This window comes from Chrysochloris asiatica, unplaced genomic scaffold (assembly GCF_000296735.1).
Source record: "Chrysochloris asiatica unplaced genomic scaffold, ChrAsi1.0 scaffold00085, whole genome shotgun sequence".
Classification (NCBI taxonomy): domain Eukaryota; kingdom Metazoa; phylum Chordata; class Mammalia; order Afrosoricida; family Chrysochloridae; genus Chrysochloris; species Chrysochloris asiatica.
The window spans coordinates 8,287,655-8,304,089 of NW_006408603.1; the positions used below are offsets into that span (position 1 = coordinate 8,287,655).

Consider the following 16,435-nt stretch of genomic DNA (forward strand, 5'->3'; position numbering starts at 1 on the left):
AATTGAAAGAAAAAAAAAAAGACTAATGGGCAAAAGTGATTGATACAATTTTGTTACCCAGAGCTGAGGCCCATTAGATCCTGGAGAATGGATCCCCCTGGTGAAGCCAGAGGGGAATCTCAATTCTGAGTTGAGCCTCCCTCTTGGCTGGAAATACCAGCCCCAGGTGCTCCCATCTCTGCCCAGTCTGCAGCCAGTGATTAGGGGCCCTAATGGCCATAATGCCTCTAATGTGGTGTTTAAACCAATAAGGCTTCAGAGAAGTCACGGTATGTTTAATAATGGCTTAATGACTCCTTGTGAGATGCAAGGCTTCTGGTTCCTGTTTGGCCTTGATTTACAGCCCAACTCTGGCTGAGGACAGCCAAGAAACCCCCTCTACGCCCCCAGCGGAAGAGGGAGGTGTTCACACCAGGCCTCTTGGATTCCTTTAAAAATTGAGAATTCAAATGAAATACAAATGATGTTTGACTCCCCCACCCCTTTCACTAGTTCCATAGAGAACTTGGGAAATAAATGTTCTAACCCAGATCCAGGGCCCCTCAAGGGAGTTGGGGGGTGGGGGTGGGGGGCGGAGAGTGAGCAGGGTCCTAGGGCCCTCGGTATTTCTTGTCTTAGATCTTCCGTGGAGTAAGAATTGTTTCTCTGCCCAGAAAAACCTAAGCTAATGTCGTAACCCTTTGCTTTTGGATCCAGAGACTCAATTCAGAGGAGATGCAGTTTTACCCTCTATCTCCTCCAAAGCGACAGCAGCAGAGGGGTGAAGTCTGAACTGCAGATGGCCCCTTTTCCAGTGGATTTACAGATCCATCCAGATGATTTGCCCACTGAAAGGTGTTCACTCCATGCTCAAACAAAAACCAATGCCTCTGCTAACTCCTCCACCTGCTCCAAAGTCTGCCACTGTGGGGACCCTGTCTGGTTTTGAGCGGTCCCTTTCAGTCTCCCTATCGGTCCAAGCTCTTTACTCCAACCCTGTCTCTGCCTCTGAAACCCTTGACGAATATATAGTACTCTTAGGGCTTACTCAATCCAACCCCCACATTCACAGACGAGAAACACTAAGTAGCCAGTTCAAGGTTCCACAGCTAATTAACCACAAAGCCCTCAGAGAGCTCAAGCCCCCCATTCCAGTTCCGAGTTATTTCCACACAACTTGACACTGCTCCCAGTGTCTCCCTGTGAGAAACATGAGCTTTCTAAGGCAAAACTTTTCTGCTAAGAGTAAAGGTTTTCCAGCTCCTCCCTGAGGCTCGCGAAGAGAACTCGGTAAAGTCCCAGCCCAGCCCCTGCCTACCCACTGCGCTCTCATCTTCGGCTGATATCAGGAGACCAGGACTAAAAGTGTTTGTTAAATGACAGTTTTGGGGCTGGGGAGGGCATTTCTGTCTCCCGCAGCGCCTCACCTCTTTAGGGCCAAGAAAGAGCCTTTAGGCAGGGTCTCAAGACCAAGGGTGCTTCTCTGATCTTGGGACTCAGCCGGATGGACAGACAAAAGGGACCGCCGCCTTTCCCCCTCCCCACATCCCCCTCCCCCGTCCTTGAGAGGAGGCGCTTCCTCCACTCTCCGGGGCTGTCTGAGATATGGGGCTTGGGGTGAATCAGGGGGCTCCCGGACTCCGACGGGTTAACCGCGCGGGGCTGCACGTGACGTGGATGGTTCCAGCATTAAGTCAGAGGCGCGGCCCCCTCTCCTGCCCTCCGCCCCCCGCGGCGCGCGCCACTCCCGGGGGCTCCGCGCCCCCGCGCCCAGGTCCCTCCCCCTCGGCGGGCGCGCTCGGGCCGCACGGGCAACGCGAGCGCCCGAGCCCCCGCCGGCCTGTGCGCCCCGAGCCGGCATGGACCCTGAGCGGTGCGCGCCTTTTGGCGTGGGGCCGGGGCCCGGCTCCTACGCAGCCGCAGGGGACGAGCCTACGGGCCCTCAGGGGACCCCGGCCGTTGCGCCTCACCTGCACCCCGCGCCGCCCCGCGGCCCGCGGCTGACCCGTTTTCCGGCCTGCGGACCCCTGGAGCCCTACCTCCCAGAGCCGGCCAAGCCGCCAGCCAAGTACCTGCAGGACCTCGGGCCCGGCCCGGCGCTCAACGGCAGCCACTTCTACGAGGGCTCCGCGGAAGGTAACGCAGGACGAGGGCGCGGGCCCTAGCGCGCAGCTCCGACCCTCTCTGTTTCTTACCGAATTGGGCTGGCCGGGGCCTCCTAGCTTCCTTCGCCCGCTGCTTAGCCTAGTTCTCCACTTTTGCCCTGCTTGCTTCTTTCTGCGAACCGATTTCCTGACTGACCTTGGCCCAGGCAAAGGCCAACACTGTGTGGGAGGCAGAGCCACCCTACCCATGGCAGCGGGGATGGGAGGCGGGAGGTCGAAGGCGGGTGGGGCAGCAACGGCAAGGGGCCCAGTCGGGCAGGAAGGCGACCAGAGCCGGGAAGGAGAGCTTATGCTCGGCGGGAGTTGAACTGGGACTGTCGCCGACAGAACCCAGATGCCTCGGACTTGACCCGGGGCTCCGCATTAAGTCCTTGGCCCTGAAGCGGGGAGAGAAGCGCAGCTTTTGTGTCTGGCGCCTGTTGAGGGCCCTGAGGCTGGGCCCCAACCTAAAGTGACCAAGCTGAGCTCAGCCGGGGACTGCGGCCTGGCTGGCCTCCGCAGGCCTCTCATCCCCGGGCCCAGCCGCCGCGGGAAGGGCACTCGATGGCATTAGGGGCTTGATGGAGTGGCGGCGGCTGACCCGCAGTGCCGGGCCATTCTCCATTCGAAATAATTGTTCCCTTATTTCTCAGACTAACCTGGCCTTTCCGTTGTGATGCACGATGGTGGCCGTCCTTCTCGAAGTCTTGGCATCCTCATACCGCATCGCCACCTCTGGGGCGTTGGGAACAGCCCCGGGCGGGCCTAGTCCCTGGGTGCCTTGGGCTCCTAGTCTGGGACTCTTGAGTGCGGAAGACGGTCAGGCCGCGCCATCTCGAGAACGCGCCTCCAGCCGGTCCGCTGCCTGTCGCCACACGCACCCGCTGACCTGTAGGAGTCATGGCGCCTGTGGCCGCGGCCCATCTTCGCTTCCACATCCCTAAACCTAGGCCCAGAGATGGGTCCTCTGAGAACCACTCCGACCCCCTGTTCGCCCCAGTGGCGCCTCGCCGGCCTCCACCAATGGCCCGGCAGCTCTGGCCTTTGCCCAGCCTGGACGGAGGGAATGTGTCGAGGAGGGCGGGGAGGTGTGTGTGGGTCAGCGAAGGAAATGAGCAAGTCCGTAGAGCTTCGTGCCTGTGCCCTTTGAAAGAGGCTCTCCTGATAAAAACCACAGTTGGGACTTAATGAGAAGCAGTTGGCCTGGCTCCTCTGATCCCAGCCAGACGGCGGCGGCTACGAAGCACCGAGAGCAACGCCGGGACAGGTACCCGGGCTGGCTCCGCGCGCTGTATCGAGTCGTACACCCCAGACCCCCCAGGTCCCCACTGGGCCCCGGATCCCGCACGGACCGCCCGGGCTCCAGGACTCACTAGACGCGGGGCGAACGTCAAAGAGTGCCAGGCGGAACCTGCGGTCCCGTGTAATCCACTAAACTTGACTCCGGTCGGGAGAGCGCTGTCTTTAACGAAATAAAAGGAAAGAAGATTTTAAAAATCTGAATAACAACCAAAAAGGGGGGTAAGGAAATCGAGCAAAACAACTACGAAGAGCGAAGAAAATGAGAGGTAAACGGCGGCTTGCGAGCTGGGCAGACGGAAATTTGTAAATGAAGAACCAAAACAAACCAAAACAAACCAAGAGGAAGATCGAACGAAGCGGGTAAATAGAGCGAGGGAGCAGACAAAACGAAAGAAAACCAGAGAACATTCTAAAAGAGCAGGAAAATAGCCAAATGAGAACAAGTCGGAGAAGAAAACTAAGGATTCAATTTGAGCGGGGGAAGGGGGGCACAGATCGAACGAAAAAGTGGCGCGGCATCTGCCCACCCCACTTGCCTACTTGATGCCCTGGCCAAAGCGCAACGAGCGGGCCTCACGAGACCCCGCGGCGCAGCCGGCTGATCACTGGTGAGGAGGGACAGTCCCGGGGCTTGGGCCGCGCAGACCACTGGGTGGGGGAAATGGTCGGCGAAAGGAGAATCCGCCTGATCTCCCGGCTTTTTTAATAACGAGTTCGGAGCGTTTCCAGTTCAGACCAGTGAGTGCGCAGCTGCGCCCCATCTGCAGCGCGTTCGTTGCCTCCGCCGGGCAGTTGAGCGCGCGAATGTCTGGAGCATGGCCACCATATCTCGCCGGACGTTCGTGCTGCAGCTAGCCTAACTCCGCAAAGACACTCAATTGTCCTCTGGGCCTGGGTCACGTCTTGTCAGTGCCAACTACTCTCGAGACGTCTCGAGACGTTCCAGGCCGCCCCCTTCCAATTTCGGGAAGCCACTTAGAGCTTGTCTCGGAGCTTGGCTTCTCTCCTTCGAAATACACCCCTCCAGGACTTGACTCCTGGTGGAGTTTTGTTCGTGCCACCAAGGAGGCCCTGAGACTGATGGCCATTAAAGGCCAATCTGGAGACCGACCGCGCATCTCCAAAGGGTGGCAAATCCTTGGTCCCGGCTGAAATCCGTACACTAAGGCTGGAACTTATGTTTACTTCCTTGGCTGGCCTTCGACCCCTCTGGCTGGAGCTCTGTTTCAAGACACCCCCCCCCCTCCCCGATCTATCAAGAAAGGACGCGTGCCTGGAGTAAGGTTGCAGGGAATACTGAAGACCTAGCCGTGTGGTTCAGCGGCTTCAATAGGCGCCTGCAGTCAGGACCTGAGGACGGCGCGGCTACCCAGTAAACAGGCTCAAGCTCCTTAGAGTTGTGTTCCTTGGGTCCCACCACCAGTGCCACTCCCAGGCTGCACAGTAGCAGAGGATCAAACGGGGTGCTGCCACCAATAAACTGAACTTCACCAGGAGAAGGCATGATGCAATGCGTGTGAAGTCCGGCATGAGCTTTATTGCTGCCTCAGAGATCCATGTCTTCTCCTGCTGGACATACCTGTACTATTGCATAGTTGTAATGACCTGTGTTCAAGGGGGTGTGCTGTTGGGCAGGCCAGGAGCCCCAGGTTCCCAATTCTTCCTTAACCACCAAGTGTGTGCACCAGGTGCATGTGACTCTTACTACACACAGCCCATATATAACTTGAGTGCACCGTGGGCCCTCCAAAGCAGCTCTTCTCTTAAGCTTAGGTTCAAAGTTGCTAGCTTCAGTACCTGGTCTGCCTTTCCTTGTTTGCTGCCTTCTATTTATCCAGCCTCTATTGGCAGATTGCTTGGTGTTCTCTGAGTCATCCCCCTGTTTCCTGAAATGTGCTGCTCTCCCCTTGGGCTTTTTCAGGAAAATCAAGGTGATTTCAGGGCAGTGGACCAGAGCTAGTATGAGAGGGCGTAGAATGGGCAGGCATGGGAGGCAGGCAGAGGCTAGTAGGTCCCTTTTCTTGGATAAACCTGAGATCTGCTTCGCTTTCATTCCTTGACAGTGAGAATAACAACAGAGCAGCTTAGAGTCAGGAATGTAGGCCCTAGCACCCCCAGTTCTTTTCCCTGTCTATGAGCAGACCCAGAGGGGCCAGAAGGCACATGAACAAGCCATGGGATGTAGGCTTTAGGAGGCATGCCAGTGTTCCCCCACTCCAGCCCTAAGTCACTCACCATACTACTGCCTCGAGTCCAGCTGGGAACCAGGACTTCCCTGTGAACCCAAAACACACAATTCCTTTCATTCATTATGGAGACTTGCTAAGTGCCAGGTGTTCCTTTCCAGTCACCCTAGTTTCCCAGACAGTTTTCAATGATTTGGTCCAATGTCCCTGAACCTCCTTTCCTAACCTCCTACCCCTGTTGGCCAGGAATGAAAGTCAGGGTACAGCATGCTGTCCCCTCTGTCCCCCACCTGAGTTGTGAAGGTGCCTGGTGCCTGGGCTGTCAATGCAGGCTCACTGTACAGGCCAGACAGGCTTGGCCTGACTCTCCAGGCCTCCAGGACACACACACACAGTGTGGAGGTGAGCTCTGAGCCTGGTGGTGCTGGGAAACCACTGACCAGCTTCCAGTGGGTGATGGGAGGAGAGCCCAACTTGCCCTTCACTGTACAAAGAAGAACTTATCAGACTTAGAGGCCAAGAGGCCCATCTCCCTGGTCCTAGGCTTCCTCTGACTTCAGCTGTGACCCCAGGGTAGAAACCACCTCTCTGTGCCAGCTCCTCAGGCCTCCTGGGGGATGGGCTCCTGCTGAGGATGGGCCAGGGGCCAGAAAAAGGGCTGTGTGTGGCGTAGTTCCTGCTATCCCAATGAACTACTGAGGATTTCATGGGGACACCGCTGGGGGTCCTTGCCAGAGGGAGAGGGCGGGGTGATCAGGGTGACCTATTTTTCACCAGGCCCCAGTTGTGGTGGGTCTCTGCCAAGCTTCCTGAGTGCGGTGTTAGCACGTCAGAGTGGGGCTTCTGGGAACAGTTCCCAGTCTACTGTGGGGTCACCCCTGCTTGTTAATCACAAGCTATGGGGGCAGCTGAGGAGGAGGAAAAGGCAAGACAATGAAAATGACTAGGAAAGGTCCTCCAGCTCTCTTCCTCCCATCACTACTTGCTGCTTTTCTCATGCTTGAGCTTGAATCCTGCTGAGACATAACAATTTTAGGAGTGATGGGAAAGATCATCTCTCTGGATGCTTCTTTGTCCTGTCTTGTCCCTTATACCCCAGGGCTATGGGATTTGACATTGATCTGAGATGTGAGACTCAGAGCAGAAGGCGCAGTCAAACCAGCCAAAGGTGGTCTCAGCTTTCCCCATCCCTTTGCTTGCCTGATCTTGGGAGCAGAGGCATGGGTGCTAGGGCATGGGAACCAGAGTCAGGGACACGGAAGTACTTATTGGCAGAGGTGGGAGATGTCAACCACTCCATCCTCAGTCCCTTCTTCCACCCCAATCCTCAGCCCTTCCAGGGTGGCGGTCCCTGCCATGGCGCCAATCCTGGCACCTCCACACCCTGTGGGATGCACCACCACAAAGCAATTCCCCGAAATGAACGCCCCTCAGGCCCCGCAGATCCACCCAGACCACAGAGCACATGGTTCCCTAGGGCCCCCTCCCCAGCTGGAGACTCTGCAGGCAGGCCTCAGAATGCCAGGCTCCCATGGAGGGTGGCTGCTGGGAGGAAAGGAAGGGAGAGGCGGGGATTGAGGCGTCAACGTTCTTCCCCTCCCTCCATTCCACCCACAAAACCCCCTGGTTCTGTTTCCATCCTCCTTTTTGTGTTTTCCATTGCAGCTGAAGAGAAGGCCTCCAAAGCCGCCAGCTTCCCGCAGCTGCCCTTGGACTGCAGAGGAGGCCCCAGAGACGGGCGCTCTAATTTGCAAGGCTCTCCGGGCCCCTGCCTGGCCAGCTTACGTGTCCCTCTGTCCCCTGGACTCCCTGAGTCCATGGAGTTGGCCAAGAACAAGAGCAAGAAGCGCCGTAACCGCACAACCTTCAGTACATTCCAGCTGGAGGAGCTGGAGAAGGTCTTCCAGAAAACCCACTATCCTGATGTGTATGCCCGGGAGCAGCTGGCTCTGCGCACAGACCTGACGGAGGCGCGGGTACAGGTGAGGGCACCACAGGCACCAGGCTCTCTGGCTGCCTTGACCGCCCAGACTGTGGCCTAAACTATGAGAAAGCTGGGAGAGGTGGGCTCTAGCACTTCACAGAGAGAGCTGCCTTAACTCCTGGACTTTCTCTCCATGCCTGGTTCTCCTATAGCCACAGGCTCTTTCAGGCCCAACTGAGGTTTCTGCAGTTGTGGGGAAGAGAGTGTATATGGGTGTAATGGCCGCTTGGATTCAAAAGAACCTGTGTGAAAGTCCCAGCTCTCTCACTTACTAGCTGATCAGGTGACTCTGGGCATGTCATTGAATTTCTCAGCTTCAGTTTCCCAATTTGTTAGGTGCTGTCCAGTTGATTTCAACTGAGCGACCCTGTATAGCGTTTCCAAGGAGAGACTGGTGGGTTTAAACCACGAAGCTTGCAGTTAGCAGCCCAGTGCCTATCCTACAGGACTCCATTAGGAAAAGAAAATGATTGCACCACTACTTAGGGGGCTCCATCTGGATGATGCCTGATGTGACAGCATTTTGGAAGCAGTGAAGTGTTGAATACATATGAAGGCTACCTAGAACAAATGGGCTCCACTAGAGGGTCTCGGGATTGTGACCCTCAAAGTCATCCTGAGCAAGCATCCTTCAGTCCCTGCCACTCCCCAACTGAGACCAGGCTTCAGGGCTTCCTGGATGAGGCCTCCTCCAGCTTCACACTGGGTGGAGTCCAGCCTGTGGGGATGGGAGGGGGTGGGGGTGTTGGGAACAGGGAGGGATAAGGGAAGGGAAGTCCATGTCCAAGATGGATTGAAAGTGAGAGTATTAAAGTGACAAGACATTTTCAGTGTAAGTTGAAGGGTTGGGGTTGAGCTTCTAGGAAAAGGCCAATGACACCAAGGAGGAGGAGTTTCTACCTCTCCCACCACCCAGGGGTCTTCCAAGGGGCAAAGTGCCTGCTTATCACATCTTGCATGGGCTGTTACAAAAACCTTTTTTGAAAGTGATGTAGGGCATATTCTACTCTGGTAGAATATGGAGAACTGGTAGACCCAGTCAGCTGCCTTCTGGCAGGACATGCCTTATAGCTGGCTCTAACATAGGACCAGAGGAGCTTGGGCTGTTTCCCCTTCTCTTCTGGGTCCTCCTGCTGACTTGGTCCCTCCAAAGCTAACTTCTAGAACCGTCCCCTGGGATCGGTCCCTAAGACCTGAGATCATCAGGGTGAGAGACCCAGCAATGAAGACAACCCCAGATTCCATACACCATGGAAGTCTCCAAACCGCCTCAACAGGCCTTTAGGGGAGGGTTTGAATAGCTTTCCCCAAGTGGACTGCATTCCTCTTGTAGGTTATTTCTGCCCTGGGGCTGGGGCTGGAGGGGAGGTCAGAAGGGTGGTCACAAGTCCCCATACTGTTCAGAATCTTCCACAATAATTGAAGTCTTAAGAGTAGGATCCAAATCAGACCATACAGCAGACAATGTAAGAGGGCAGGCTCAGAGGCCGGGCAGATGTCCACAGTGGGACTCCAGGAAAAACAGGTAGTGACAAGGAGGTCAGTTCCTGCCCAGCAATCAGATTTACTGCCTCCAGGCTCCTGGAGGGAGAGTAAAGAAAGTAAATCCAGGCAGCTCCGATGGCGTGGTCTTTCCTGACCTGGGCCCAGGCTCGCTTTGGGATTTCAGTCCCCTGGTACAGGGCCTTAACTGCCATTTCTTCTAAGAAGAAATGACCCAAAACCAAAGTCCCTTTGTACTCCATTCCGACTCAGAGCAACCTTAAAGGATAGAGCAGAACTGCTCCATGGGGTTCCCCAAGACTGTAAATCTTTACAGGAGTAGACAGCCTCATTTGTCTCCCTTGGAGTAACTGATGGGTTTGAACCACCAACCTTGTGGTTCGTAGCCCAGCGCTTAACCCACGACACCACCAGGGCTCCAGGAATGACCCAGCTCAGTCAGATATATGTGTGGGGGTTGGGGGTGGTAGACTGGTGGAGTTGGTTATGTGCCATGGAGTTGGTTCCGACTCATAGAGACCCTGTATAGGATTTCAGAAGCTGATTTCCAGAAGCATCTTTCTCCCTTGGAACAGCTGGTAGTTTCAAACTGCTGACCTTAGGTTAGCAGACTGATTCATAACCACTACACCACCAGGGCTCTGGGAGTGGCCCAGCTCAGTCAGATATATGAGTGGGGGCTGGGGGTGGTAGACTAGGTGGGAAAATCCTAATCAAAGGCTGGGAGAAGAAGATGGCAGAGTGTTTTCAAGGAGAGCTGGTGGGAGCTTGTGATGCAATTGGGAGGAATTGACTTTGTTGCCTGACAGGAGAAGAGGGTCTAGAGAGGGCCAGGGACTGAGGTCCCCAGGGAGCCACTGAGGATGGTGACCAGAGTAGAAATGTGATTCATGTGCTGTGAGGTGGATGGATTGGAAAAGGAGATGAGGCAGGGGAACTACACAACCTAACATATGAGCCTGGGTACATAACTCCATCCATCCTGAGGCCCAGGGACTCCCCCTGACACCCTACCAAACCCAGTCAGACTGGAGAACCAGAGAGCATGACTCAGCCTGGGTTGTGGCAGCTGGGGGCCCATCAGGCTACTAAACCATTAGGTTTGGGCCTTTCCCAGGCCCCATCCCAAGATCCATGGCTCTGAGTGCTGTGTGGATTTATAAGCCCCTGTAGCTGAAGATTCCTCAGGCCCAGCCAGCTTCCTGCATTTAGGATAATGCAAGCACTGATAGTGCCTTGAGGACTCCCAGAAGGCTCCACACCTCCTGGTTGCTTTAACCCCCCCTCAGCCCCTTTCCACCCCTGCTCCCAGGTCTGGTTCCAGAACCGCAGAGCCAAGTGGCGGAAGCGAGAGCGTTATGGGAAGATCCAGGAGGGGCGGAACCCCTTCACAGCTGCCTATGATATCTCTGTGCTGCCCCGCACCAACAGCCACCCCCAGGTGAGACCCCACTTTGCCCCAAGTCCAGGCCTCGTCTTGTCCTATGAGTTTGTTGTTGTTGAGTACCGTGGAGTCGGTTCTGACTTATAGTGACCCTGCACAGGGTTTCTGAGGCTGTAAATCTTTACGGGAGCAGAACGCCTCATCTTTCCTCCGCGAAACCACTGGGAGTTTCGAACTGCTGACCTTGAGGTTGGCAGCCCAACCTGTAACCACTACTCTACCAGAGCCATAGGGTAGCCAGTAAAAATTCCCAGAAGACCTGGAGCAGCATCAGAGTTGTGTGTGACCTTGGGTACTTCACATCACCTGTCCCATGAAAGAGCCCTGCAGAGCACATAGCAGCACATGGCAAGACGGGACCACTGAAAAGCTTGTGCTTTCTTGAGAAGCAGTGGGAGGGACCTCTTAAGATGTCACTGCCAGTGTGGGGGGACTTGTTGTTGTTGTCAAGTGCCATGGAGTCGGTTCCAACTCATAGCGACCCTTTACAGGATTTCTGAGGCTGTAAATCTTTACGGGAGCAGAAAGCCTCATCTTTCTCCCGCAGAACAGCTGGTAGTTTCGAACTGCTGACCTTGCGGTTCGCAGCCCGATTCATAACCACTATGCTACCAGAGCTCCTTAGAAGGGGACTAGGAGGGAACCAATAATAGGTCTGGGCCAAGCAGAGGCTTTTGGGCCCTAGGGGCACAGAGAGAGCCTCTGGGTCAAGGAGGCAGCCCTTGGAGCTACAGGTTCATGGGCTTTCTTTACCCCTTTCTTTTCAGCTGCAGAACTCCCTGTGGCCCAGCCCAGGGTCAGGGAGCCCTGGGGGCCCCTGCCTGGTGTCTCCAGAGGGCATCCCCTCCCCATGCATGTCTCCATACTCCCACTCCCATGGGAATGTGCCTGGCTTCATGGGGATGCCAGCCTCCCCTGGAACCCACCCTGGCATCTACTCCATCCACGGCTTTTCCCCCACCCTGGGGGCCCACAGCTTTGAGCCCTCCCCAGACGGCAACTACAAGTCTCCAGGCCTCGTCTCACTCAGGGTGAAGCCCAAGGAACCACCCAGCTTGCTGAACTGGACTACGTGATCGGCCACGTGACAGACTCTGCCGCTTACCCCCTTTTCTGTTCCCAGCTGCTCCTACCCCACTTCTGCCTTTAGGCTCCACATGGTTTCTAGAGGCCTAGGCAGAGGAGTAGCGACTCTCAGCTGCAAGGTTCTTCTCTTAGAATAAGGTGGGATTGCCCAGGACAAAGTGGGCTTTAAAACAGGCGCCCGGGCCTCTTCCTGCCCTCACCCAAATTGGCCTAGAGGGAAGACACTGCCCTGCTTCAGCTTCCTCCAGTCTCTATCCCTCCAGTTGAAATAGCTTAAGTGGATCCTCATTCAGGAAACCCAGGAGAACAGGAGGAAGGGGATACAGACTGAACTGGGAGGAGCTCCTTGTGACACTCAGAACATCTAAAGGAGAGTGATTTCATCACCTGGGGCTGACCTTGCCTCCCCTTCCTATCAACAAGGGGCTTAGACTCTGGAGGTTAGTGTAAAGGGGGGGCCCTGCCTCCCAATTCCAGCCACGCCTGACTCCTGCTCTGTGCTTCCTTCCCTAATGTGCTAGGGAGTCACCTTTCACTTCCACCTCTAAAACCACTACCGTCAAGTGGATTCTGACTCCGCAGCCCTATAGGATGGAGTCGAACTGCTCCGTGGGGTTTCATCTTTATAGGAACACACAGCCTCATCTTTTTCCCAGAGTGGATGGTGGGTTTGAACCACCAACCTTGTGGTTAGCAGCCCAAGACTGAACCCACTATATCACCAGTGTACCAGAAACCGCCAAATTATAGATTCTCAATTATTGGATCGAGCCAGAGCTATACCGTGGAAACCATGGGCAGTTATAGTCGTCTTGTTGGATATGAGTGAGAGTAAAACACGTTCCCAATCTCTGAGCCCGTGAGCCCAAGACCCTGACCCCCAATTTTGTAAAGATACTTTTGTATAAAATGTGCTGCCTAGCATAACAATAAAGGTGGCGGTATTTTTTATCCCAGGTGACTGGATCTGCAGGACTCAGCTCTTGATTCTTTCAAGCTGGTGTGTGCCCAGGATCCAGGCTGGACCAGGTTATGCCGTTAAGCATCCAGGAGGCTGGCAAAGGTGGGCTGGCGAAGGTGGCAGAGCCCTTAGGGTTGAAGCCTGCCATGCCTGGCCTCCTTACCTGCCCAGGCTCTGGAAGGCAGATAGAAGAGCTGAGCCCTCAGGCTGGACACATTTGACTGGAAAATGGGGGAGGATGGCAACAGGATGGAGATAATTGTAACTCCACTGGTGACCTTAGGGAAGGTGGAATGGAGGATCAAGGTGCCCACTGAGGGCTGGGACCCTGGAGCCGTGGGGTGGTGCAGCTCCCTTCTCCCAGAAGCACTAGGAGCATGTCTGAGCTGTGGGGCAGAGATGAAGCCAGGACTCTTTTTTTGTGGTTTCAGAGAATTGCCTGTTCTATCCTTCATCCCAGCTTTCTGCCTTATCTCCTCAGCCTACAAGGCAGGAAAAACGCGGGCCTGCCCTCCCATCCTCCCAGTAAACACAACCACATTGCTCAGAAGAGTTCCCCCTCAGCTAGTAGCAGCTACCCCTCACCACGCCTCGCCTCGTGTTGGCCCAGAGAAGTCCAAGCTCACAGGCACTTGGTGATGTGCTAGCCCCTAAGAGGGAGCAAGTCCTCATCAGCTGCTCAAGCATTCCGGCCTCTGGGACTTTATAGTTCATTCCCCAGAGAAAACCTTTTCTTCCCTTCCCTTTTCTCAGTCTGAGGGTCTGGCTTCCTGCCATTTCTCAGCACTGATGTTGGCAGTGAGGTCCAGGTGTGCCTGTGTTTAGTGGGAGGGGGCACCAATCAAGAGGGGGAAAGAGGCATCCTCAGCTGCCTATGCTGAATGGACACCCTTATGATAGAACCAAGGCTCAGACGACCACACTAGAAGTTTATTCAACCAATGAGCAGTTGGCAGAATTTTGGACTTTCTGTCCCACAAAAGTCAGAAAGATGTGTGTTCTACAAATATTTACTGAGTGCCTAATCTGTGCCAGGCATTGTGCTGAGAGCTGTGCTCAAGGAGAACCTGGTCCCTTCCCTCACAGTCTAGAAATATAGAGATGAGAAACAACTGCAAAAGCCTAAACAGAGCAAGCAGAAGTGGGGAAGAGACAGACAAGAAAAGAAAATTAAGTGGAGCCAGAGATCAACGCAGCAAGAGGCAGAGGTGACAAAGGACAGGAGAAGGCCCTGTGCAGGAGAGGGGCCCTGCTGGGGGAGGGTACGAGGAGGCCAGAGACCAGCTACTGGCTCTGGTCCAGGGGCATCTGCCCACAGCTCATATTTTTCTGTCCAGTGACAGCTAAATGAAGAGAAAGCTAACTTTACAACTGCCTACTTCACACGTAATGAATATGAATGGGCATCCCGGAGCCTGTTCCATGGGATTATCTGTGAGCTGACGGGTCCTCCCTCCGTCTGGGCCATCCCAGCCAGCCTGTCCCCTGGCTGGGGTGCGGACAGCCTTTCCACCTGCTTCCTATTAGCTGTGCTTCCCGCCTCCCCCACACTCTGGGCATCTACCCCTAAGACACAGCCCCTGGGGTCTCCAGACAACCCTGCCCCAGCCTCACTCAGACCTCAGCCCATAGTTTCCTGAGGGCAAGCCTGGTGCTCTGGCCACCTTTCCTGAATAGGCAAAAAGGAAGCAGCTTCTATCTGGACTCCCATCCCTGAGAGAATTGCTAGTCTCAGTCTCCCTTTGCTGAGGCTCCAGTGAGGCCCACCCAGAGAAGACTCCAGAGCATTAAATCTTGGTGCTGGCAGGGGACATGGACACCAGGCTGGGACAGAGGGCCTTGGCAAGGCTCCCCACTCAGGCAGGCAGTGAGATATGCTTCTCATTCAACCCTGCTGCCCCCACCCCACCCCCCAACCACTTTCACATCAACCTGAATTACAGCCCTAAAGTGCAGATTCTCTGGGACCTCAGCAGGAACTGGGCCTGAGCAGAACGCTGGCTTCCTACAGCAGCTCTCCCCTCCACCTCCTGCAAGAAGCTTCTCCACCTTTCCTACCTGGATGGCAGGGAGCACAAAGGAACCCACTCAGCAATGCGCTCAGCAGTAAAGGGGAGTGGAAAGGGGGTTGGCTCTTGCCTTTATGACTGTTGCGCCCGACTGTACCCTATATTCCTCTGGACTGACTCCATGGACACCACACAGGGCCTTCAGTCTGATGGCTGAGCTCTTTTGAGGGGTCTCTAGTCAAGCAGTAAGATACGCCATGGGGAAAATAAGGGGTGCTAAGACAGGGCTCTGATCTTATCTTGGTGGTAGTTGTGGGGGGTCTCTTCTAGGAACACAGAAAATGGATGCCAGTTCATAGCTGGCTAGGGGTGGCAGGGCCATTAATACAAGGGGGCTTCAAAAAGTTGGTGGAAAAATTTGGTTATCTTTTTAGGTTTTCCATGAACTTTTTGAAGTCCTCTTTGAACTGTAGGTCAGTTATCCAGTATCTCATTCAGCCCTCATAATCCTCTTGCTATCATTCAGTCGCGTTCTAGAGATGGGTCAAGTGAAGCTTCCATCTTGATGAGCCCGAGTCCCACAGCCTGAGCTGGACTCTTGTTTTCTAGCCAGCTGCCTGAGGCCGGTTGTGCCCAGTGACAGACAAATAGTAACCGCTACTGCTTCTGCAAGCAGCCCAGCTCATTAGAAGACAGACAGAAAGCCAGCCTCCCGGGAGATCAGGTTAACTGGTAAGGCAGAGAAGCTGCTCTGGGAGCCAGTAGAGGAGAAATGCAGGCTGAGGCTGAAAAAGAACACGAAGGCAGCCACAACTGCCCTCAAGTTACCTTCAGGGAGCATCAGAGGCTAACCAATTAGGGTCTAAAGCAACTGATGTTTGCCAAGAGTCTTCTGTTCTAGGGACCAGATTTGAACGAATAGTAGTAATCAAGGGGAGTAACTGGGCAAATAACTGGTGTCAGAGCTGGGGAGACAGTGACCAACAGGGCATGGGTGGAGCGGAAAGCACCACTCTCAAATAGAGACCTGGGTTTGAATCTGGGCTTCTATCATCATGACCGACACCTTGGGCAAGTTCTTTATCTTTTTAGACCAGTTTTCTCCCCTGCAAAATGGGGAAAATAATGGTACCTACTTCTCAGCGGTATTTTAAGGAAAAAGATATGACACGTAAGTGCTCAGACCAGTGACTGGTACATAATAAGTACTCAATATCTGCTACATGGAAAACGACTGATGATGAAGGACGTAGCATGTGGTGTGACACTCATAATCATTAAGTGGCAACTCTGATGAACTATGGTTAACAAGGGACAATCACATCCTTGAGGTCATCTGTCCCCCAGTGGAGGGAAGGAGCACAGGAACCTCCAGCTGCTTAGCAATAAGCAACATTTACAAAGGCTTTCACATACCTACCTGTCCATGGCCCAGATGTGAAGTACAACCACAGAGACTAAGAGACCATTTGTTTCAAAAAAGACTTCTGTACTAAGACCTGCTTCAAATAGCTAATCTGCCACCAGCGAGCCTCATAGCTGAGATCAGGCCAGCTCTCAGGCCTGGGCAAAGGATTTACCCGCTCACACTTCGGGACTCTAGCAGTATCAATATTCTGTCACAGATCAGAGGACTGAGGAAATAAAAGATGAGGAAGGTCACCTCAGGTCAGGCATGTCCAGATACCCAAGCTGCATAAAGGAGTACAACCCATCTTACCAAACTGAAATCCCAAGACCACCTCCTTCCTATCAGTCCTGGCAAGACACAGAAATCCATCACGCACGTGAATTCTGCTCAGTTCTCTTGTCCTGTGCAAGTTACTTTTGGGTCAAA

General features: G+C 54.4%; 1 protein-coding gene across 1 annotated transcript; it reads left to right on the top strand.

Annotated features, from left to right (window-relative positions):
* The first annotated feature begins 1,755 nt into the window (after nt 1-1,755).
* On the top strand, nt 1,756-11,680 carry ALX3 (ALX homeobox 3). The gene is made up of 4 exons (XM_006865942.1): nt 1,756-2,115; nt 7,277-7,593; nt 10,411-10,539; nt 11,310-11,680. The coding sequence occupies exons 1-4, from the start codon at nt 1,839-1,841 to the stop codon at nt 11,616-11,618; spliced, it is 1,032 nt and encodes a 343-aa protein (XP_006866004.1). The 5' UTR covers nt 1,756-1,838; the 3' UTR covers nt 11,619-11,680.
* Nucleotides 11,681-16,435: the final 4,755 nt, after the last annotated feature.